The sequence below is a fragment of the Zingiber officinale genome, chromosome 7B (genome assembly GCF_018446385.1).
Source record: "Zingiber officinale cultivar Zhangliang chromosome 7B, Zo_v1.1, whole genome shotgun sequence".
NCBI lineage: Eukaryota > Viridiplantae > Streptophyta > Magnoliopsida > Zingiberales > Zingiberaceae > Zingiber > Zingiber officinale.
The window spans coordinates 43,806,150-43,831,125 of record NC_055999.1 but is presented as its reverse complement, the minus strand read 5'-3'; the positions used below and the strand labels follow the sequence as shown (position 1 = coordinate 43,831,125).

The window sequence follows — 24,976 nt, the reverse complement described above, 5'->3', positions numbered from 1 at the left end:
ATGTAACTATTTATGTGGATGGCCAATCGTTCCTATTGCACAAGGTATACATTCTTAAACTGGCTCTGCAGACATATCTTGATATTGTTTTTCATAACTTCCTTTTCAATTTTTGCATATTGTTGTCCAAGTTCCCTCTGGTTTCACGAAGTGGAAAAATCTGGAAAATGGTAGTTGAATCCAGGGAGCCAGACCTTTCCAGATTAGAGCTTCATGAGGAGATATGACTTGCGTGTGTGAACAATTTTTATCTTCTTTGAATTTTTATATATCACTTGCGTGTCTAGCAGGGCTGGATAGAAGATATCACTGCTTTATATGTTAATAAATTTGAAGAAATATAACCACGACTGGCTATACATAGTATAATCTCATCATGGTCTAAGGCCTTCATCAAAAAATGGTCCAGCATCAAAATCAAAGGTCAGGAGAGCCATGTCGACGAGATTGATAGCAAAGGTATGCCTGGTTTCTTCTTCTTGTTCAATTCCAGAAACCCTAGTCGACGAGAATAAAGTGCACTTGTTTGCCTGCTTTTCTCCCTAGTCGTCTTCATCTTGTCGACAAGATGATTTATTTGTCTGTTTGCTGGAGAAAATGATACAACAATTAGAGGAGTCTGATGTAGCTTGTTGGCACTTGTTTGCCTGCTTTTCTCTCATCTTTTTTCTATTCCTAGCTTTCAAATCATTTGTCTATCTTAGACTTGTTTGTTTGACAGAATCAATATGATTTTCTTCCTTTATAAAGAACCAAGGACAATAAAAATTGTCACAAACAATTTGGTGAGGAGATCATGGCCTCTGTGAAAGCATGTGCTCCATACTTCTATATGATTGTGTCCCAGTTCACGTATGCTGGATCCAGCATCCTCGGCAAGCTTGCATTAGGACAAGGACTAAGTGCACTTGTCTTCGTAGTGTACAGGCACCTTATTGCCATGCTCATCTTGGCTCCTCTTGCTTATGTGCTCGAAAGGTTCAAGGAGCATGTCTCATTAGAATTGTTGAGAATAAGATATATGACTACAAATTGAATGTTTTTAAACTCATCTCATGGTTGTAGGAATCGAAGACCCAACTTCTCATTTGGTGTCATGCTAAAAATATTCATTCTTGCTATGTTGGGTATAACAATTCAGCAAAATGTATACTACGTTGGACTCCATCTCATTTCTCCAACTGTTGCCAGTGCCTTGGGCAATGTCATTCCTGCTTTTACTTTCTTATTGGCAATTGTACTGAGGTTGATTCAGATATTAATTCCAAGTAATTTTACAGTGAATTTAGTTCATTCAAATATCATTCTATATTTGGTCTTTTTTTGCTCAGGATGGAAAAGCTCAACTTGAAGACTGTAAGAGGGAGGGCCAAGCTTGCAGGGGCCATCTTCTGCATCACTGGTTCCCTGATCTTCACATTTTGGAAAGGTCATTTTGTTGGGGGCCTTTGTTACTTCACCTATGATCCAACTTCATTTCGAAAGTCCTGAGAAAGGCGATGCCTGGCTTAAAGGCTCTGCTCTTATGCTATTCGGCTATTTTGCATGCAGTGTATCACTTGTTCTTCAGGTATTGCGTCAATGGTGTCCCTTGTGTTGTCACATGTATCGCTTTTGATGTAAAAAGAATGTTTGGGTATTTTATGGATATTGTTGTAAGAAGATTATTTATATAATTTGTGAATATTTGTGTATTTTATGGATATTATTGAATGAAGAATATTTGTACAATTTGTAAATATTTATGTATTTTTTTTATTATTGTCAGTTTTAAAATCAAATCTGTGCTGTTAAAATATATACATATTACATCGGTTTTCCACCGATGTAAAACCGGTGTTATAAAGTAATATTACATCGGTTTTACACCGTTGATGAAACGGTGTCGTTAAGTGATACTACACCGGTTAATAACCGATTCGAAGACCGGTGTCGTTAAGTGATACTACACCGGTTTTAACCCGATGTCTAAAATGGCAGACTTTTAACATCGGCTTCATAGACATCGGTCGAAAATCAAATAGACACCGGTGGAAAACCGATGTCTATGAGCGATTTTGTTGTAGTGAGTTCATCAATAATAACTCATACCACTAAAGAGCTACTATTGAACTACCGCACCAATCCTAAATTACATTATGGGCTCCTTCTTATTATGAGTGTGTTAATCTCCCTGTGTTTAACATATCGAATGTCCACTAATTAAATGAATTACTGACAACTCACTTAATTAATATCTAGCTCCAAGAGTAGTACCACTCAACCTTATTGTCATGTCAGACAAAGTTCACCTATAGGGTTTACATGACAATCCTTATGAGCCCCTCAAGGGGACATCATCAACCTAGATTACTAGGACATAGTTTCATTCTATAATCAACAACACACCATATAAATAATATTATTTCCCAACTTATCGGGCCTATTGATTTATCGAACTAAATTGCACCATTTGATAAATTAAAGAAATAAATATTAAGTATACGTGCTTGTTATTATATCATGATTAAGAGCACGCACTTCCATAATAACAGAGGTCTTGTTCTTTTAAAGAGTCAGTATAAAAAGAAACTACCTCAAATGATCCTGCTCAATACACTCATAGTGTACTAGTGTAATTTATTAGTTAAGATAAACTAATACCTAATTACACTACAACCACTCCAATGGTTTGCCACATTCCATGTTGGTTGTGAGCAACTATTTATAGTTTATAAGGAACTGATAACATGAACTTCTGTGTGTCTCCTCACACCATGTTGTTATCTATAATATAAGTTAAATGGACAACTACACTTAGCATAAATGTAGACATTTGACCAATGTGATTCTTATTTTATAATAAATGTTTACAAAAAACTAAACTTTTAGTATACACTCTAACACCTTTATCTTCTTTGCACCAGTATAAATCATATATCTGAATGTACTCTCCAATTTATACATCCTATAATGGTTGTATCTTGTAAGTGTTAAGAAACTAGCTCTACGCTTTTCCACATCAGTGGGGGTCATCTATCTGAATGTACCTTCTAGGTTATCCTACCAAGTACATGCAGTCCATGGTCAAAGTCCCCATGGAATAGGATATATCGATCCTCAATAAACTAGTCAAGCCGGCAATGGTATGCTGCTAATCCAGTCCATTCTACGGTTGTATAAGTCATGTACTCCAATGTGCCTTCTAGGTTATCTAACCAAACACAAATAACCCAAAGATCGAAATCTCTATGAAAAAGAGTAAGTCGGCCCCCTACTGATCGAACTAATAAGAGTAAATCAGTCCTCTACCAACTAAACCAACAAGAATGAATCAATCCTCTACTGACCAAACTAATAAAGATAAATCGGTCCTCTACTAACCAAACAAACACGAGTAAATCGATACTCTACTGACCGAACCAACATGATATTTAGCAAATACTATCCACCACCCAACTAGTAATAGCAGAAACTAGTAGTACTGATGGTATGGTAGAAGAAATCCCATGACACTGTAATCTCTAATCTCTAGTAGGAACTAATAGACCTAAACACTAGCTGACCCTACACATGTCGTACATGCTACAAATAATCGAACAAATGCCAACAGAAATGTATGATATCAGTATACAATATACCTCCAATAGCTTAGAGATGTCCTATCGCTGCTTGGTCCCAAAACTCGAAAAGTTACATCAAGAAAATAAACCATGAAAATCCAAAAACATGAGAAAACGAGCCTCGTAAACCTGTGGCTCTAGTACCAATAAATTGTCACGCCTTGAGGGTAAGGTTGTCTAACGAAAATCGGACAGCACCTCTCCTGTAGCAGTGACAAATGAAACCAATATACATTTCCACAAGGCTACTCACAAGCAAACTACAGCCAACATGACTGGATATAAACACAACCATGTAGTTTATAGCAACTCACACGTCTGAAAGTAAACATAACCACGCAATTAATAAACAACCCGCACGGCTAAAACAAAATACAACGAAAGTCACAAATAACGATCATGAAACCATAATACAACTAACTACGAGTCAGCTCAGCTTGACATGACAACATCAAACCAAATAAAAGAAACCATAAAGCTAACCTTCATACAAAAGATACATATACATGAATAAGTCTAAAGCCAATAATACGAACGGAAGCAATAATGGAAGATGTCGCTCAATGTGAAATGGAATTGGCTGACAAGATCTCTAAGTGATTCCATAAATCTTTTACCTACTACATGGTGAAATAAACCAGTTCATGGGGTGGTGAGTATTGGACTCAGCGGGTAATAGACAGATAGTGCATGATTATACTATAGAACCAGAGATACAAAGTTATACAGCCTCATAGGGAAAATAGCATATACAACAGTGATATCATAATAAATGTCCATACCTGAAACCATATCCTAGGCTAGTAATAGAAGGTCAAGTGTAGTAAAGATCTGTTATAGTACTGCTCATAACTACAAGGATAATATGTGAGGTATATACATACTACTAACAAGTAAGCTAGTGTCTAAGCACATGCAACAGGTATATAACTCAACATATGTAAGCATATCACATGGATATAATAAAACTAATGCATAAGTAAGCAATTAACAGCATCAGCAGGTATAATAATAACAGCGTATGTATGGATGGTCACTCTCGCCCACCCCTCTACACCACGACCCCTGTATGGTCGGGAGGCTTGGACAATGACAACTGTACTCACTCTAGCTACCACTACTCTCGAGTGGCCGAGTGGACAGGTGCTTAGTAGCTAACTAGCTACATAGCAAGGAGGTCCCTGCTACTCACATCTCCAGCTATTACTACCCATGAGTGATTGAGTGGGAGCACTACAGGATAAGTGACATCTGCTCCAGCTACCACTACTAATGAGTGGCTGAGTCTGCGACGCTGACTGACGACTCTCTCACACCACAAGGGAGACATGGTCATCAGTATGCATAAAATGATATGATGCCCCAAAGACAACAGTCATCATATATATATATATATAGAAATTGAGTATGCTATAGTAAGTCAGCATGCTCAATAAGTATCTAAATAAATAAAAATCAAAACAAGTAAGCATGGTATCTAGTAGCTGCTAAATATCATGGATAACAACATGAGACTGTATAGATATCAAATTGATTATCTCATAGATTGAGTTGATAAGTATCAAGCACAGGAAAAATACAAGTCGAGTCAAGATAAATACAACAACTATCCAAATATAAAGCTCATGCACTAGGGTCAAAGTACTAAAGAGACAAAGTAGGAAATACCCACCTTTATATGTCAGTCGTGCTAAACAATCCCACATCGAGACACTCATCTCGAATCAATGTCCTGTAAATCACATAATTACAATTTAGCTAATTACATATGCAATAACTAGCTAAATCCCAACCCAAACTAATTAGGAAAAACTCTAATCGAATCATCTATGAATCCTTTAATCTTTCCAATCATAATCTACAATCCATTAATCCATCAAATACAACTTAATCAATTTCTACAGTCCATTATACCCTCTACTACACATCATGAATCAACCCTACATAAATCATCCAATAAGAAGTGACTAACCTCATTTATAATCCATCACTACATTGGATTTAATAACATTAATCATTCCATTTACCATTCTATGGCTCTATTTAATATTAGTAACTTCATCATTAATAGAAAATTAATCTCCATAAAACAACCACCAGATTTTATCATTCCTGAATACATGAACAAATTCCAATTTCATATAATAAAATTAATTACTCCTATAATTGTCGCTAATCAAATTCCAAATACATGAATAAACAACAACATGGGAAGGGATTCTCGCTACCTCACAACTTCTTACGGTGGATGCTCTCTGGCCTAGGAGCAGCTCACAACAACAGATGGTCGTTGATGGTGCTACCGGTGCGAACAGAGAAGACAAGAGGAATTAGGGCATTTCGTCAAACATATGTCCTGCATCACCAACATCAATGGCCAGAGCTACATTGATCGATCAAACGGCTAATCACCATATCCCCAAACAAAAAATGAGAACAAATTTTGGCTAATCAAACACTAAGCATGCCTTACCTCAATCTACTATCGACAGGCTTCTCTCAGACGAAATCCGATTGCTATTGTGGTGGTGAACCGGAGCAGAGAAGGGCAGCAACGACACTAGGGCACCAACTCAAAGGAAATTGGGAGAAGAGGAAGGATCAGCGGTGGCACTTGGTCGGGAACGCGGCCTGCTCCAACGAAGATCAATGCGAAGGGATCATTGCCAATGTCAATGATGCCAGTAAGGAGATCGGGTGAAGATGCGTGAGGGGAACGACTGACGCGGTTGAGTCAAAGGGCGATGACCACAGCTGCGCCCCTTATTCTCAATCAAATCCAACCCAGTGCCAATAGACTCAGGCAAAGAAGGCGATGGGGAGCGGCACTAGGGCACGATGATGGTGGATATGTGCGGGCATGACAGCAACATCGGGATCAGAAGAGCGATGGCGCTAGAGTGAAGCTAGGGCACGTCGCTAGTCTACAATCGGCGTCGACAATGAATCGAGAAAGAAGATGGTGCTCGGGAGGCTAGTAGTCAGCATCAAGTAGTGGCAGTCTACGGCGACGGAGAGAGGAGAAAATGGGACGCGTCAGGGGGGGAGGGGTAAAGAAAGGTAGGTTCAGGCAAAGATGAAGAGAGGAAAGCTTTATATACTTAGGTCTAATTTAATTAATACCTATGTTGATTTCTCAATCAACTCCTAACTTAATAGGGATATCCCAACGGGCTTTCTCTAAGTCAAATCGACTCATCCACCTAAAATGTGTCATACTAACTCCGTTTAAATCCCGAAAAATTTCTAAAATTTTTAAAATATTCAGTAAGGTTATAATTCCAATAATACTTATTATTAAATTTGTCGTATCTCACATTCTTCCCCACTAATAAAAATTTGGTCCCCTAATTTCCTGCTCAACACAGGGATCCTCATCGAGGGGTAACAACTAATCAACATACATATATACTACTTTATCCAAGAATCATGAACAAATCTCCAACCGTGAGGGATTAAAGATTTCCTTGTAAAACTACCTGATCCACTTCCAAGTAGATAGTGATTGTTGGTGCAATCGACCTCCAAGGTTTTAATGTTAGACAAATATGTTTAAGTATGCTTAAGTATGTTTAAGTATGGAGTTTGATCTAGAGAAGTCCTAGTTGTAGGCTAGGCAAGGGAAGTCCTAGTTGGAGGCTAGGCAAGGAGAGAAATCTCGGTATATCGTGGAAGCCAGGTGGATAGATCTGGAGGACTTGATCCCTGGGTAGTCGAATACTGAGTCCTAGTTGTAGGCTAGGTAAGGGAAATCTCGGTAGGTCGTGGAAGCCAGATGGATAGGTCTGGAGGACTTGATCCCTGGGTAGCCGAATACTGAGTCTTGGTGAGTGAAGCCAAGTGGAGAAAATCCTAGGGGGTGGTAACCTTAGGTAACGAGAAGTCTTGGAGGAGTGAACTCCAAGCAAGGTTGATCGGATGGTTTCCGGTCGACTGCGCACGGTCGACCGGACCAGCGGGTCTCGGTAAATCTAGGTTTAGGTTTACCATTGTTTTATGTATTATTATTGCTGTTGGCTAACATAATATTACAGGAAAAGTCTTAGTGGATCAGGCGATCAGACACTGAGCAGGCAAAAGTCCAAACAAGTCTGGAGGACCATGTTTGGCACGTTAGTTGAGGTAAGCAACTGGAGGAGCGACAGTGAGGTCGAGTTCCTGAAGGGAACACCATAAGGTCGCTGATCCAACTGAAGAAACTGGGAAGGTTTCCAAGTTGAGATCAAGACAGTCCTAACTGTTATACTCATGCATATTACTACACATGTATTATGACTGTGCTAACTTTGTTTTGCAGGAATATTATTGTTATATCAAACTAACATTGTGTTGCAGAACCATATGACCCCTTGAGTTTCGAAGGGTCATAACTTTTGACTCAGAACTCAGAATCAGGCTCTGTCATCGGCCACGCGTCCAGCACTCAAAAAGCTTCATTTGACCAGGGGTCCAGTCAACTGAACATGTCACGCCCCAAAGGAGTCCCGGTCCGAGAAAATTTCGGCAACATCTCCCCTGTACGGGGGACAATCTGAAACTTTTCTACATCTTCATATACCTCAGCCACAGGCGGCTGGAATAATAAAAATAATAAAATACAACCACACATACATCCATGCAGTTTATATATAATTACACAGATCAGTAATATCATGACTCGAAACAACCCTACTCCACTACACTCGTAAAGCTCAAATCCGACAATAAAACCAACTTACCTCTTCTGCCATCTAAGCAGGCATGTAGTAAAAGCAAATCCAAAACCAAATCCATCGACATCACAAAATCCATACAATGTCCAAGTATCATCAAACAAGAACATAATCTAAAATAAATTTAGCATAGTCTATGTAAGAAAAACCAAAAGTCCAATAATATCCTCGAGGTCTGCAGGGGACTAGCGATTGGAACTCTCTCCCGACAGCATCAACCTGAAAAATAACAACAATGGAGGCGGGGTGAGTCCAACACTCAGCAGGTACAACTGATATACAAAGTAAGGAAATAACACCTAGCACTAATCATGCATACAGTCTCCTGATGTAATAAAGGTAAATGCAAACTGAAGTAACAGGAGAATACTGTACTAACCAGGACCTGGGTATAAAGACAAGCAGTCCGAGAGATATGGAAATCTTGTATGCATGTCAAACATAGGTATCCAAACAATATGCAGCATATCAAAGCAGCAAACACAAACACAAGCAATAAATGCATCATGCATATGATGCCAATGATGCGTCCTGGTCAACCCTGACGCCAGTCGATCATCTCACACAATAGTGAGGCCGAGTGGGTAGGGTTGTGACAACCGTGCACTCTGTCGTCACTACTCCTGATGAGTGACCGAGTGGACGGGATGCTGTCGGAGTACACCTATCCTCCTACCCCAAATCATAAATGGGGGAGCGCAATGCTCTCAACTCCCGGTACACGATGACGAGGAGGAATCCCTGCCGGATAACACGTTGTGTCACACTACCCATGAGCGGACCAACGGTGCCTAACAGAGTCCCTGCTGCAACACACTCTGCCTGAATCGACCAATAACCCATGAGTGGTGGTGTGTGCAGATCTATGTAACTGGCGATGTGCTCTACATTAATGGAGCGGACTATTGCACTGCATGCAATCATGCAAATGGTGCATGGCACTAACCATAAAATATCCTGACCTAATCCATGTGTATATAAAAGTGCACCATAGGTCAACGAATCAAATCAAATCAAAGGTACACAGAAGGTATAAAAACCTAGGTCCTGAACATGGTGAAGCATGGTATATCACTACCCCTATAAGCATGTATCAACAGGTAAGGAATACATGAGATGCAAAACAAACAATCAATCAATGATGTAACAATTATTGGGTAGTGATTAACCGGAATAAATAAGAAAATAATTAATGCAACTTGTTATATTCACTACTATGTATATCAAATGACATAAGTCAAAAGTACCCGCCTCCAATCGAAATGGTCCAATCACTCCAAATCCGGACGTCGAGATACTCATCTCGCGTCAAAGTCCTGTGGCATCAAACATATCCGAATTTAGCTAATTACTATATGTATTCAGTAGCTAGATCAAATTCCTATTAAATCAAGAACCCTAATCAACTAATCCCAATTACACAAACCAGGAGAGATTTACTAACACAAAATCCACGTTTAACCTCATCAATAAACCAACCAAATCCAATAATGAATCCACTCCAAAACTTACCCAAACTCAAGTAGGTGGACAGGGGTACAAGCCGACCACAGAGGTTTTACAATTGCTTCCTCCCTGCTTCCACTTCCTCTTCTTCGGTGATGGTAGTACAGTACAAAATCTACTGCTGGTGGTAGTGTAACCGGCTGCCGGAGGAATGGAGAGGGAAAAACAGTGGTGTCGGGCAGCAGATTGTGATCACCAAGATGCTGGTCTCGGACTGCTTTGCCTCTGTCCACAACCCGGAGAGATAACTAAAGCACAGAGAAAACAAAGCAAAGATTAGGGCAAGGGAGCATCCGAGAAGAATTGGCCGGAAAGATTTGAGATGAAGGCAGAGAGGAGCAAACCGGCACTGCGGCGGAGACGCTAGGGCACAGAGGTCGACGGCAGAAGATGAAGAGAAGGGTGTGCGTGCTCGGGAAGGAAGAAGAAGGCGAAGCCCTTGGCTGGGAGGTTTTGTACGCGGAGAGGGAGAAGGAACCGCTCGGTTAGGGCTCGGGAGAAGGCGCTGCGAGGTTTTTAGGGCAAGGGTCGGGCTCGCGAGGGAAAAGAGAATTCGGCGTCGAGGGAAAACCGGAGAGAAAGAAAAAAAAAAGAAATAAAACTTTTCCTCTTTAAAACAGGGTAGCCTAAACAAGCTTTTTTTTTTCCCGGCCCCGTCTTTATCCCCGTTAACTCGTCCGTACGAGCTCTGAAAAATTCCCGAAAAATTTCCAAAAATTTCAGAAAATTCCCTTTTTAATATTCGCCTATTTTCGATATTTTACATTCTCCCCCACTAATAAAAATTTGGTCCCCAAATTTCATTATTTACCATCACCAAGTACTAACAACAGATATAAAGTATAAATGCTGAACGGTAAATTAAATCTCATACCTCAAATGAAAAGATGGGGATATCGAGCTCGGATAGTATTCTCGAGCTCCCAAGTAGCCTCCTCGTCCGAATGATGCTGTCATCCGACTTTAACCAGCCGGATAGTCTTGTTCCACAACTGACGCTCTTTCCGGTCGAGAATCCGTACCGGAACCTCCTCATATGTAATGGCAGCCTGAACTGGAACTGGAATATCTGCCAGCACATGCGTCGGGTCGGGCACGTATCTCCTCAGCATCGATACGTGGAATACATCGTGAACGCCTGACAGGGACGGTGGTAGTGCTAGTCTGTAAGCTACCGCTCCAATTCTCTCCAAGATCTCGAAAGGGCCAATGTACCGCGGAGCTAGCTTACCTCTGAGGCCAAATCTCTTCACCCCTTTCGTGGGTGAAACTCGCAGAAATACATGGTTGCCAACAGAGAACTCTAGTGGTCTGCGTCTCCGATCAGCGTAACTCTTCTGGCGGTCCTACGCCTCTGACATCCTCCGTCTGATAGTACGGGCCAACTCTGCATCCTGCTGAACTCTATGAGGTCCCAACAACTGGGCCTCTCCAAGCTCATCCCAGAGGATGGGTGTCTGACAAGGCCTACCATACAACGCCTCAAACGGTGCCATCTGGATAGCCAAATGAAAGCTGTTGTTGTAAGTAAACTCTACCAACGGCAGATGGTCCTCCCAACTGCCTCCAAAATCCATAACACATGACCTCAGCAGATCCTCTAAAGTCTGAATGGTCCGCTCTGACTGTCCATCTGTCTGTGTATGGAAAGCTGTACTGAAACGGAGTTGTGTGCCCAAGGCCTGCTGCAGACTCTGCCAGAAATGAGACGTGAACCGTGGATCTCTATCCGAAATGATACTCAATGGAGCACCATGTAGTCTGATAATCTCCCGACAATACAGATATGCCAATCGATCCAGAGGATCAGTCCTCCGGATCGCTAAGAAGTGCACGGATTTGGTTAATCGATCAACGATTACCCAAATCGCGTCATGGCCTCGTCGTGTCCTCGGCAACCCTACCACAAAGTCCATGGTAATGTGATCCCACTTCCACTCAGGAATAGGAATCCGCTGAAGTAATCCTGCAGGTCTCTGGTGCTCAGCCTTCACCTGCTGACAAACAAGACATCTAGCTACGAAATCCGCGATGTCTTTCTTCATGCCGTTCCACCAATAGGAACGCCTCAAGTCTCGATACATACGAGTCCCACCTGGATGGATCGTAAATCGAGAACAGTGAGCCTCCTAAAGTAGCTCCTGTAAGACCGGATGAGACTGAGGTATGCATAATCTGCCTCGGAAGTATATAACACCCTCCTCGTCTCGTGTGAACACGGTCTGCTGCCCGGAAGCTATCTGACTGCTAATGAACTGCAAATGCTGATCACCAGTCTGGGCCTCTCGGATCCTCGTCCTGATCGACGACTGAGCAACCATGGTAACCAAAATACCCTGCTCTGTCGGTCCCTGCTCCTCAAGATCTAACTCAGAGAAACCCTGAATCAAGTCCGTGACTGAAGTCCGGTGGCAAGCCAAAGTCCCTCTGGACTTCCTGCTGAGTGCATCGGCAACCACATTAGCTTTCCCCGGGTGGTAGCTAATGGTACAATCGTAGTCCTTCAAGAACTCCATCCATCTCCTCTGTCGGAGATTAAGCTCCTTCTGAGTGAAAATATATTTGAGACTCTTATGATCAGTGAGAATCTCAAATGTGATACCGTATAAATGATGTCGCTAAAGCTTCAGAGTAAAAATGATGGCAGCTAACTCCAAGTCATGAACTGGGTAGTTCTTCTCATGCTCCTTCAGCTGACGAGAAGCATAAGAGATTACTCTGCCGTGCTGCATCAGAACAACACCCAAACCCTGTAGAGATGCATCGGTGTAAAGTACAAATCCATCCTCTCCAAAAGGTAAAACCAAAACTGGAGCCGACACTAATCTCCGCTTCAGCTCCTGAAAGCTGGTCTCGCAATCCTCGGACCACATGAACTTCACGCCTTTCCTGGTAAGACGTGTCAGCGGCATAGCAATACGCGAGAAACCCTCGATGAATCGTCGGTAATATCCGGCCAATCCCAGAAAACTACGGATCTCCTGAACTGACTTCGGCTGCTCCCAACTGGTGACAGACTCGATCTTCTGAGGATCAACTGAAATACCTCTGCTCGAGACCACATGTCCCAGAAAACCGACTGAGGATAGCCAGAACGAACACTTGCTGAACTTCGCGTACAGCTGATGTCGTCGAAGAATCTGCAAAACTGTACGAAGATGCTGTGCATGCTCCTCCTCGGAATATGAGTAGACCAATATGTCATCAATGAAAATGATAACAAACTGATCCAGATACTCCAGAAAAATGTGGTTCATCAAGTCCATAAACACCGCTGGAGCATTGGTAAGCCCAAATGGCATTACCAAAAACTCATAATGACCGTATCTGGTACGGAAAGCTGTCTTCTGAATATCTGAGTCTCTGACTCTCAGCTGATGATATCTGGATCGCAGATCAATCTTAGAGTACACTGATGTACCTCTGAGCTGATCAAACAAATCCTCGATCCGTGGTAAAGTATATTTATTTTTGACGGTCACTGCATTCAGCTGTCTGTAGTCAATACATAACCTCATAGTGCCGTCCTTTTTCTTGACAAATAATACCGGTGAACCCCATGGAGAAACACTAGGGCGAATGAATCCCCTGTCTAAAAGCTCCTGGAGTTGAACCTTCAGCTCGTTCAACTCTTTTGGTGCCATACGATAAGAAGCTTTCGAGGTCGGCGCGGTTCCCGGAATCAACTCAATAGCGAACTCCATTGGTCTTCTGGGAGGCAAACCAAGTAGCTCCTCTGGAAATACATCTGGGTACTCCCGGACTACAGGAACGTCGGAGAGCTGCGAACTACTGCTGTCCTCAGTACTAATCAGAGATAATAAGAAACTATGACAGCCCTGAGACAACAGCTTCTGCGCCTGAATCGCCGAGATAATCGAGATGTCGTCGTCTCTGATGCCAGTGAAACTCCACGAGGGTTGGTTTGGAGGCCGAAAGGTGACCACCCTCGTCTGGCAATCAACGGTAGCATGATATACTGACAGCCAATCCATGCCAAGAATGATATCAAACTCGACCATCTCCAATACTAGAAGATCTACCGTAAGTATCATGTTGCCAAAGTCTAACGGGCAACCTCTGACCTCCTGGGTGACGTCTAAAGTATCACCGGACGGTAAGGAGACGGTCAATCACTGCAGTCTAACAGTAGGTAATCTACCAATCTCCCGCATATAGGTATGGGATATAAAAGAGTGCAAGCTACCAGTATCAATCAATATATCAGCGGAAAATGCATAAATGGAAATCATACCGCGGAAAACGGATCCGTCGACTCGCTGCGCATCCTCTCTGGTAATCGCATGAACACGTCCAGTCTCTGGCGGAGGAGGAGGTGGTAACGCTGCCAGCGGTTGCTACGACTGGGCAGAAGTCTACCACTGAGGCGGTGCTGGATAATGTGCCTGAGGAGACTGAGAGGACGGTGACTGATACTGTGCCGATGACTGGGACTGAGTCTGGTACTGGCCTAGAGGCTGAGGCTGCATCTGATACTGCCCCTGCGTCGGATAATAAGGTCCTGGAATAGAACTGGGTGCATGGAAGCACCGAGTACTCTGCCCAAGCATGCCAAATCGCCGCAGTGGAACTGCCCCTCATCGACGATGTGAAGATCGGGCCGCCTCCTCGATATGCCCCGATCGACTAGACTGTCCTCTCGACCTAACCTCCGAAGTCGTAGGCCGAGCCTTCACCGACAATCTTTAGTGCCCGTGCATAATAAAAGCAAACTGGCTGTCCCAGAGCAAGCGTAAGGTGATCTCGACCCACATCCAAACAAGTGAGTATCATCGAAGATGGTTGCTTGCTCACGAGAAACCGGAACGTCCTGAAGAAGACCGCCCTGACTTCTGAGGCCTACGAGATACCCCAGAAGTACTCTGACCTGACCGACTGCGACTACTCTGCTACTGTCCTGTCGACGGTGTCTGCTGGATCTATCCGGATGCTTGACCCGTATGCTTCCTCTGTTAGAGTGTATACTAAAAGCCTAGCTTTTGGTATAAACATTTATCTAGAAATAAGAATCACATTGGTCAAATGTCTACATTTATGATAAATGTAGTTGTTCAATTAATTTATATTGTAGATAACATGGTGTGTGGTGTCACACACAGAGGATCATGTTATCAGTACCTTATAAATTATAAACAGTAACTCACGACCATAATGGAAAGGAACAAACCATTGGAAGGTCGTAGTGTAATTAGGTATTAGTTTATCTTAACTATATAATTACACTAGTACACTTAGAGTGTATTGAGAAGGACCATTAGAGGTCGTTTCTTTTATACTGACTTTATAAAGAAACAAAGACCTCAGTTATTATGGAAGTGTGTGCTCTTAATCCTAATATAATAACAATCACATATATTTGATATTTATTTCTTTAATTTATCAATGGGTGAGATTTAGTTCGATGAATCAATAAGCCCGATAAGTTGGGAAATGATATCACTTATAGTGTGTATTGTTGATTATAGAAGGAAACTGTGTCCTAGTGATCTAGGTTGAGAATGTCCTCAAGAGGAGCTCATAAGGATTGTCATGTTAAACCCTGTAGGTGGACTTAGTCCGACATGACGATAAGGTTGAGTGGTACTACTCTTGGACTAAGATATTAATTAAATGAGTTGTCAGTAACTCGCTTAATTAGTGGACATTTGACATCTTAAACACATGGAGACTAACACACTCATAATAAGAAGGAGCCCAAAATGTAATTTGGGATTGGTGCGGTAGTTCAATAATAGTTCTTTAGTGGAATGAATTATTATTGATGGAATTGTGTTCGGGCGAACATAGGAAGCTTAATTTCATCGGGAGACCAAAACCAATTCCTCCTCTCGTCCCTATCGTAGCCTCTTGTATATAGAGATTTACACCCACCACATACCCACCTTCTTACCCATTGTAACGGCCCGAGCCTCTTGGCCCATTAGGCGGCCCATTTGGCGACCCTAAGGTCGAATAGCTTGGAGCCCAAGTTTAGGTGGTCGGCCACATCATATTAAAAAGGATTTTTATTAAAATTATTTCTTATGTGGATATCATAGTTTTAAAAGAGAGTTTAAAAATTAAATCTTTCCTTTTAAAGCTTTCTACAAAAGATTAAGAAAAGATTTGAAATCTTTCCTTATTTGTAGATTGAAAGGAGATTTTATTTTTAAGAAAAACTTTCCTTTTTGACCATGATAATAATTTAAAAGAGAAGTTTAAAAATTAAATATTCTCTTTTATTAGTTTCTACAAAAGATTAAGAAAAGATTTGATATCTTTCCTTATTTGTAGATTGAAAAGAGATTTTAATTTTTAGAGATAACTTTCCTTTTGGAAATTATCCACATGTTTAGAAGAAGAATTTTAATTTATAAAATTTCCTTTTTATTAACCAATCATGAAGGGATAAAAATTATTGGAGAAATTTTTATAAATTTCTAGAAACAAATTAGGAAGTTTTAATTCTTGTGTGAATTAAATTTTCCTTGTTTTGGGGAATTAGAAGTGGCCGGCCATTATTATTAAAAGAAGAAAATTATTTTTTAATTAAAATAATTTTTCTTTTTTATGACAAAAGAATTAAGGAATTTTTTATTAAAATTTCCTTATTTGTCAAGACCAAGGATTATAAAAGAGGGGGTAGAGGTGCCTTCAGGGGTGATCAACTCTATTATTCTTCTCCTCTCTTTTCCTCCTTGGTGGCCGGCCCTAGCTTCTTCCTCTTCTCTTCTTCTTATGGCCGGCGGCAACCTCTCTTGGAGCTCTTGATGGTGGCCGGTTCTAGCTAGGAGAAGAAGGAGAGAAAGGTGGTTTTGTTTCTTGCATCCCTTGGAGCTTGGTGGTGGTGGCCGGACCTCTACTTCTCTTGGAGAATTGTGGTGGCCGAAACTTGCAAGGAAGAAGAAGGTGCTTGGTGGTTCTCATCTCGGAAGATCGTTGCCCACACAACGTCCGAGGTTAGAAGAGGAATACGGTAGAAGATCAAGAGGTCTTTTTAGAAGGTATAACTAGTAATTTTTCCTTTCCGCATCATGCTAGTTATTTATGGAAATAATACCAAATACAAGAGGCTTACGATTCTAGTATTTCAAATATGTTTTTCAAAGTTGTGTTCTTTTATTTTTCTTTTCCTTGTGATTTGATTGTTCTTTTTAGTTGACCTAAAGTTATTTTAGGAAATTAAATATTAGCTTTCCATAAAAGGTTTTGTCTAGTCGGTGGTGGTTGTTCCCATATCCAAGAAGGCCATGTGCCTCGCCACGTCAGTACTGGGAACCAATTATGGAAATTAATATTTAATGGAATTAATAACTTAGGTGATTTGGATCAAACGTGTTAAGTTCCGCAGGAGATCCAAGTCTAAACCTTAAAGAACAAATAGATTATGTTTTGGATCAAACGTGTTAAGTTCCGCAGGCGATCCAAAATTTAATTTAAAAGAACACATGGTAGCTAGGAAAAGGTTCAGACCTTTGTACAAAATTTTTGTACAGTGGAATCTCTAGGTTTTCCGAGTAGCAACCAACAATTGGTATCAGAGCTAGGGTATTGCCTCTATGTATTTGGTATTAGTTTAATTATGCACATGTCATACTTAATTTAGGCAGATTAATAGTAGGATGTGCTAACTTTGTGGATGCAGGATCCAACTATTATGGCTTATAGTTATTATGTGTGTGATTAGACCCTTGGACATGTCAAGGGCATTTTATTGTGTGTGCATGATTGTATTATAAAATACAGCAGGAGCTGTATTTAGTTTTATTAGGATTTTATTTTTTGATCTAGATACATGTACATTCCTTCGAGGAATATAGGATCGAAAAATGTAAAATTCTATTTATGTCGCGGATCGAGTCTTGCAAGGCGTGGAACCTTTTAAGGACCAGAGGCGCAGCGGAACAAGGAGCAAGATGGATGCGACAACTAGACCCGGTGGCAGTGGCCAAAGATGGCAGCAGCTAGGGTTGGTGACACACGGAGGACAGCAATAGATAAAAGCCATAATAGTTGAAAATAAGTTTTTCTATTTATAGCTTTTTATGCTGTGTTGTGTGTGCTTGTTAGTATGCATATTTAGTAGGCTAGCATAGTTAAAATTCCTTATTTATAAATAACTAAGTGGGAGAGGGATTTTTAAGTAAATCCCATGGTCTCCATTACTGGTTTGTAAGTGATGCAAACAAGCTTGCGCGTTGGCTCTGAGTGCCTTCCTCCATAACGGATGAGCTTGTTTGTGGATCACTAGAACAGACTTCCATTTTTGGATGACTATAGGAAGTTAATTAAGAGCGTGTGATCTTCCCCAACGGAAGGGGCATAATCTTATTAATGGACTTAGTGTCAAGTAATGGTATACACTTAGACACATTTAATAGTATCCTCCCCAACGGAGTCACTACTATCACTTGTGTGACCAAAAGGAAATCAACTATTGATTTGTCATAAAACTAGATTGGCAATATAATAAAATTAATAAACCCCTCTTACAAATGTTTGAATTTGTATACATCCACACTAACGTGGCATACAAGATTCATGGTGTTTGAGGTAATTTTATTTGTCAAAAAGTTATATTGACAAGATAGTCAATGGGTAAAACCCTCCTCTTACAAATGATGAATTTGTATACGTCCACACTAACGTGGCATGCAAAATTCACGGTGTTTGAGGTGTTGGTAAATTTAAATAATATTGTTTGAGGAATCAATGTTATTTTAAATTCAAAGAGTTTTGACCAAATATTTGATCAAAGACAGATCAACTATTAATTTTATTCGTTATAAAGTAAAGTTGACGAGATAATAAAATTAATGAATAAAATCTCCTCTTCGATTTTGTATACACAAAATTCATGGAGATTTTAAGGAGTTGATCTTGACCAAATATTTTTAAGATTCTTAGGATGTTTGTCAATCCCTAGTAGTCATACTATAGAAAAGACTTAGTAGTCCCAATTGTAATGATTGGAAATAGGACTTGGAAATTAAGGTAGACTGTCTTCTTAGAACTAAGAACAATTTAGGTGTATTTAATTCATTAGTTGAAACATGCCTAGTGGTGTTATCTACCAGAACCTGGAGTGTAGATACAAGATGCCATTAATCATGTCTGTAATTCATTGCAGGGTTCCAGGAAACCCGACAACTAAATGAAAGGTAAATCACCGTCACATGGGCACTACTGTAAAGTAGCTGTTGCAGTGGGAGATGTTTATCCTTTGATAAGAATAAAATATGGATTTTAAGTAATTGTCTTTACGTACCAAGTTTAGAAAGAACCTGATTTCAGTTTCTAAACTATTATAGATATTGTGTCTATTTTGATAACAAAGTTGTTATTAAGAAAAATAGGGAAGTTATCTATTCTGGTATGATGATTGACAATTTATAATCCAATAACTCTCATGATGCAACAAATGGAAATTAGTAACACATCTTCTAATTTTAAGAGAAAGCAACCTTCGGAAATGAACCAATTATATCTTTGGCACCTAAAGCTAGGTTATACTTAAGTAGGATTCATTGGTAGCTGATGAATTTTTGGGTTCATTGGTAGTGGAAATCTTTCCAACCTGCGAGTCTTACTTGGAAGGAAAATAACCAAGAAGCTTTTAAGTCCAAGGGGTATGGAGTCAAAGATATGTTGAAATCGGTTCATTCTGATTTGTGTGATCCTATGACTATCCAAACAAGAGGTAGTATTGAATATTTCGTCTATTTTATAGACAACTATTCAAGATACAAATAAATTTACTTAATGTACCGCAAGACTAAGTATTTTGATTAGTTCAAAGAGTACAAGGCCGATGCGGAGAAATGTTAAAGTAAATGTCACTATGGTAAGATCGTAGTGGCAAGTACCTCTTGGGAGAATTTAGGAGTCACTTATCAAAAGTAGGGATTCAATCCCAACTAACTGCACCTGGTACACCCCAACAGAATGGTGTAATAGAAAGAAGGTAAATGACTCTTATGAAATAATTAGATAGATGATGAGTTATTCAGAAAATTACCAAATTTGTTTTAAGGATAAACTCTGAAAACGAAAGTGAACATAGTACCTTCCAAGTTAGAACTCTCTACTCATATAGAATTGCTGAATAGGTGAAAACCTATTTTGAAGCATATTCAGATTCGGGTAATCTAGCACATATGTTAAAGAGAGACAATGATAAGTTGGATAGGAGTTCACTTGTTTGTAAGTTATCCTAGATAAACAAAAGTAGGTTTATAGTCTTAAAAATCAGAAGGTCATTGTTAGCATCAATGACTGTTTTTTTTAGAAAAGGACTATATAATGAACCACGTGCTCATAAGTAAATTTATTCTTAAGGAAATAATAAAGGACATGTCTAACCTAGTACCAACTGTACAAGATGAGATACCACAAGAAAACTGCAACACGTATCACAAATTGATACACAATTACAGAAAGTGTCTTGTTGTAATGGGAGGGTTGTTATGCAACCTAAAAAGGTTCATGTTTTGGGAGAGTTTTTGGACTCGATCCCTGGAGGACATGAACCTGATCTCCGGTCATATGATGAAGCACTCCAAGATAAAGATGCAACATCTTGGCAAAGAGTAATGAATAAAAGAATTAGAATATATGCATTCTAATAAAATCTGGAAGCTTGTAGAATCACCAAATGGTGTAAAAGCCGTTGGGTGTAAAAAGGTCTATAATAGGAAAAGAGGGATACACAGGAAGGTAGTAACTTTCAAAGCAAGGCTTGATGAAAAAGGAAACTTTTTCACTGGTATTCATGCTTAAGTCTATCCGGATTCTTTTATCTATTTGGCAAGAGGATGTCAAGACAGCATTCCTTAATGGAAGTCTTGAAGAAAGCATCCATATAAAGCAGCCAGAAGGGTTCATTGCAAAGGGCTAAGAGCATCTTGTGTGCAAGCTCAATCAGTCTATGGACTGAGGCAAAGCTTCAAGGTCTTGGAACATCCGGTTTATCAAAGTAATCCAGATCTATGGATTTAGTAACCGGATAAGTCTTGTGTATACAAAAGGTGTGATGGAAGCGTGGTGGTATTTCTTGTACTATACGTAGATAACATTGTTGGTAGTTGGAAACAATATCAAAATGTTGTCAGAAGTAAGGGTATGGTTGTCCAAACAATTCGATATAAAGGACTTGGGAGAATGTATATATTCTTGAGATCAAAGTAATAAAGGATCGCAAGAAAAAATATATTTTACTTATCCCAAGCTTGATACATCGGAAAAATCCTTGCTCATTTTAAGCATGCAAAACTCCTAGAAAGGTTTCTTACCTTTTAAGCATGGAGTGTCTTTATCTAAAGAGATGTCTCCGATGACATCAAAGGAGATTGAGGACATGTAGGCAATTCTTTATGCTTCGGCAGTTAGACAACCTAATGTATGCTATGCACGAGATCAGAAATCTGTTTTGCCAAGGGCATAGTTAGCAGATATCAAAGAAACCCTAGACAAGGACATTGGACTGCAGTAAAGCATATATTAAAGTACCTTAGAGGAACTAGAGATTATATGCTAGCTTACAAGGCAGTTAATTTGGTCCCTGTGGGTTGCATGGATTTTGACTTCCAATCGGATAGGGACAATAATAAGTCAACCTCGGGGTTTTGTGTTTACTTTAGGAGGTAAAGTCATAACTATGGAAGAGTGATAAGCATAGGTGTTTTTCTGGACTCCACCATAGAAGCTTAGTATATGACAAGCCTCTGAGGAAACCATAAAAGCTGAATGACTTAATTACCTCAAGATAGACTTAGATATGATTTCTAGTTTGTCCAAAGATTATTACAATTTATTGTAATAATAATGGTGCAGTAACAAACTCGAAGAAACCATGAGTCTATAAGGCAAGTAAACACAATAGAGCGCAAGTACTACCCAATACGAGAAATCGTATAAACGAGGAGAAGTTGTTGCCGCCTAGAATGCATCAGATGATGACCTATAGATCTTTTCACTAAGGTCCTTAAGGCGAGAACTTTTGATGGACATGTTGAAGGGTTGGGAATCAGATGTATGGCAGCAGATATGGCAGCTTAGTCTTTTAGTATAAGTGGGAGATTGTTATAGTGTATACTAAAATCCTAGCTTTTGGTATAAACATTTATCTAGAAATAAGAATCACATTGGTCAAATGTCTACATTTATGATAAATGTAGTTGTTCAATTAATTTATATTGTAGATAACATGGTGTGTGGTGTCACACACAGAGGATCATGTTATCAGTACCTTATAAATTATAAACAGTAACTCACGACCATAATGGAAAGGAACAAACCATTGGAAGGTCGTAGTGTAATTAGGTATTAGTTTATCTTAACTATATAATTACACTAGTACACTTAGAGTGTATTGAGTAGGACCATTAGAGGTCGTTTCTTTTATACTGACTTTATAAAGAAACAAAGACCTCAGTTATTATGGAAGTGTGTGCTCTTAATCCTAATATAATAACAAGCACATATATTTGATATTTATTTCTTTAATTTATCAATGGGTGAGATTTAGTTCGATGAATCAATAAGCCCGATAAGTTGGGAAATGATATCACTTATAGTGTGTATTGTTGATTATAGAAGGAAACTGTGTCCTAGTGATCTAGGTTGAGAATGTCCTCAAGAGGAGATCATAAGGATTGTCATGTTAAACCCTGCAGGTGGACTTAGTCCGACATGACGATAAGGTTGAGTGGTATTACTCTTGGACTAAGATATTAATTAAATGAGTTGTATGTAACTCGCTTAATTAGTGGACATTTGACATCTTAAACACATGGAGACTAACACACTCATAATAAGAAGGAGCCCAAAATGTAATTTGGGATTGGTGCGGTAGTTCAATAATAGTTCTTTAGTGGAATGAATTATTATTGATGGAATTAAGTTGTGTGTTCGGGGCGAACACGGGAAGCTTAATTTCATCGGGAGACCAAAACCAATTCCTCCTCTCGGTCCCTATCGTAGCCTCTTGTATATAGAGATTTATACCCACCACATACCCACCTTCTTACCCAACCAATAGGGGCCGGCCAAGCTAAGCTTGAAGCTCAAGCTTAGGGCCGGCCAAGCCTAAAGGTTGGCCCCCAAGTTTAGGTGGCCGTCCACATCATATTAAAAAGGATTTTTTATTAAAATTATTTCTTATGTGGATATCATAGTTTTAAAAGAGAGTTTAAAAATTAAATCTTTTCTTTTAAAGCTTTCTACAAAAGATTAAGAAAAGATTTGAAATTTTTCCTTATTTGTAGATTGAAAGGAGATTTTATTTTTAAGAAAAAAATTTCCTTTTTGACCATGATAATAATTTAAAAGAGAAGTTTAAAAATTAAATATTCTCTTTTATTAGTTTCTACAAAAGATTAAGAAAAGATTTGATATCTTTCCTTATTTGTAGATTGAAAAGAGATTTTAATTTTTAGAGATAACTTTCCTTTTGGAAATTATCCACATGTTTAGAAGAAGAATTTTAATTTATAAAATTTCCTTTTTATTAACCAATCATGAAGGGATAAAATTATTGGAGAAATTTTTATAAATTTCTAGAAACAAATTAGGAAGTTTTAATTCTTGTGTGAATTAAATTATCCTTGTTTTGGGGAATTAGAAGTGGCCGGCCATTATTATTAAAAGAAGAAAATTGTTTTTTAATTAAAATAATTTTTCTTTTTTATGACAAAAGAATTAAGGAATTTTTTATTAAAATTTCCTTATTTGTCAAGACCAAGGATTATAAAAGAGGGGTAGAGGTGCCTTCAGGGTGATCAACTCTATTATATTCTTCCTCTCTTTTCCTCCTTGGTGGTCGGCCCTTCTTCCTCTTCTCTTCTTCTTATGGCCGGCGGCAACCTCTCTTGGAGCTCTTGATGGTGGCGGTTCTAGCTAGGAGAAGAAGGAGAGAAAGGTGGTTTTGTTTCTTGCATCCCTTGGAGCTTGGTGGTGGTCGGACCTCTACTTCTCTTGGAGATTGTGGTGGCCGAAACTTGCAAGGAAGAAGAAGGTGCTTGGTGGTTCTCATCTCGGAAGATCGTTGCCCACACAACGTCCGAGGTTAGAAGAGGAATACGGTAGAAGATCAAGAGGTCTTTTTAGAAGGTATAACTAGTAATTTTTCTTTTCCGCATCATGCTAGTTATTTATGGAAATAATACCAAATACAAGAGGCTTACGATTCTAGTATTTCGAATATGTTTTTCAAAGTTGTGTTCTTTTATTTTTCTTTTCCTTGTGATTTGATTGTTCTTTTTGGTTGACCTAAAGTTATTTTAGGAAATTAAATATTAGCTTTCCATAAAAGGTTTTGTCTAGTCGGTGGTGGTTGTTCCCATATCTAAGAATGTCATGTGCCTCGCCACGTCAGTACTGGGAACCAATTATGGAAATTAATATTTAATGGAATTAATAACTTAGGTGATTTGGATCAAACGTGTTAAGTTCCGCAGGAGATCCAAGTCTAATCCTTAAAGAACAAATAGATTATGTTTTGGATCAAACGTGTTAAGTTCCGCAGGCGATCCAAAATTTAATTTAAAAGAACACATGGTAGCTAAGAAAAGGTTCAGACCTTTGTACAAAATTTTTGTACAGTGGAATCTCTAGGTTTTCCGAGTAGCAACCAACATCCTCTTTCTGTCCGGATATGCTCTCTGCTGAGCTAACTCTATCATCAAAGCTCGATCCAATGCATCTGAGTAAGATACAATCCTTAAGCCGGCAAGCCTTACTTACAGATAACCATCCAGTCCCTGTATAAACTGCATCATACGAGATATGTCCTCCGCAACTAACTCTGGACAAAACTTAGCCAACCAGTTGAATTCAGTATTATATTCTGTCACTGAGCGATTGTTCTGTCGCAGACTCATGAAATCCTGCCGGGGAGCCATCTGATATGATAGTGGAAAGAAACGGCTCTCAAAAGCCTCTCTGAACCTGGTCCAAGTGACGTTTCGCTCGCCGATGATAGAACTCTGAGTAATCCACCAGGCGTTAGCCTCATCCTGTAAATTGAAAGCAGCCAGCTCTGCTTTCTCCCACTCTGAGCAAGCCATATAGAAGAAGGTCTGCTCCATAGTCTCTATCTACGATAAAGCCATACTCGGATCAAGGTCTCCTCGGAAGAGTGTGAATCGAGTCTTCATC

At 39.6% G+C, this 24,976-nt stretch overlaps 1 protein-coding gene across 1 annotated transcript; it reads left to right on the top strand.

The window, feature by feature from the left end:
• The first annotated feature begins 1,073 nt into the window (after nt 1-1,073).
• Nucleotides 1,074-1,628, top strand: LOC122003721 (WAT1-related protein At2g40900-like). The gene is made up of 2 exons (XM_042558772.1): nt 1,074-1,245; nt 1,332-1,628. The coding sequence occupies exons 1-2, from the start codon at nt 1,097-1,099 to the stop codon at nt 1,489-1,491; spliced, it is 309 nt and encodes a 102-aa protein (XP_042414706.1). The 5' UTR covers nt 1,074-1,096; the 3' UTR covers nt 1,492-1,628.
• Nucleotides 1,629-24,976: the final 23,348 nt, after the last annotated feature.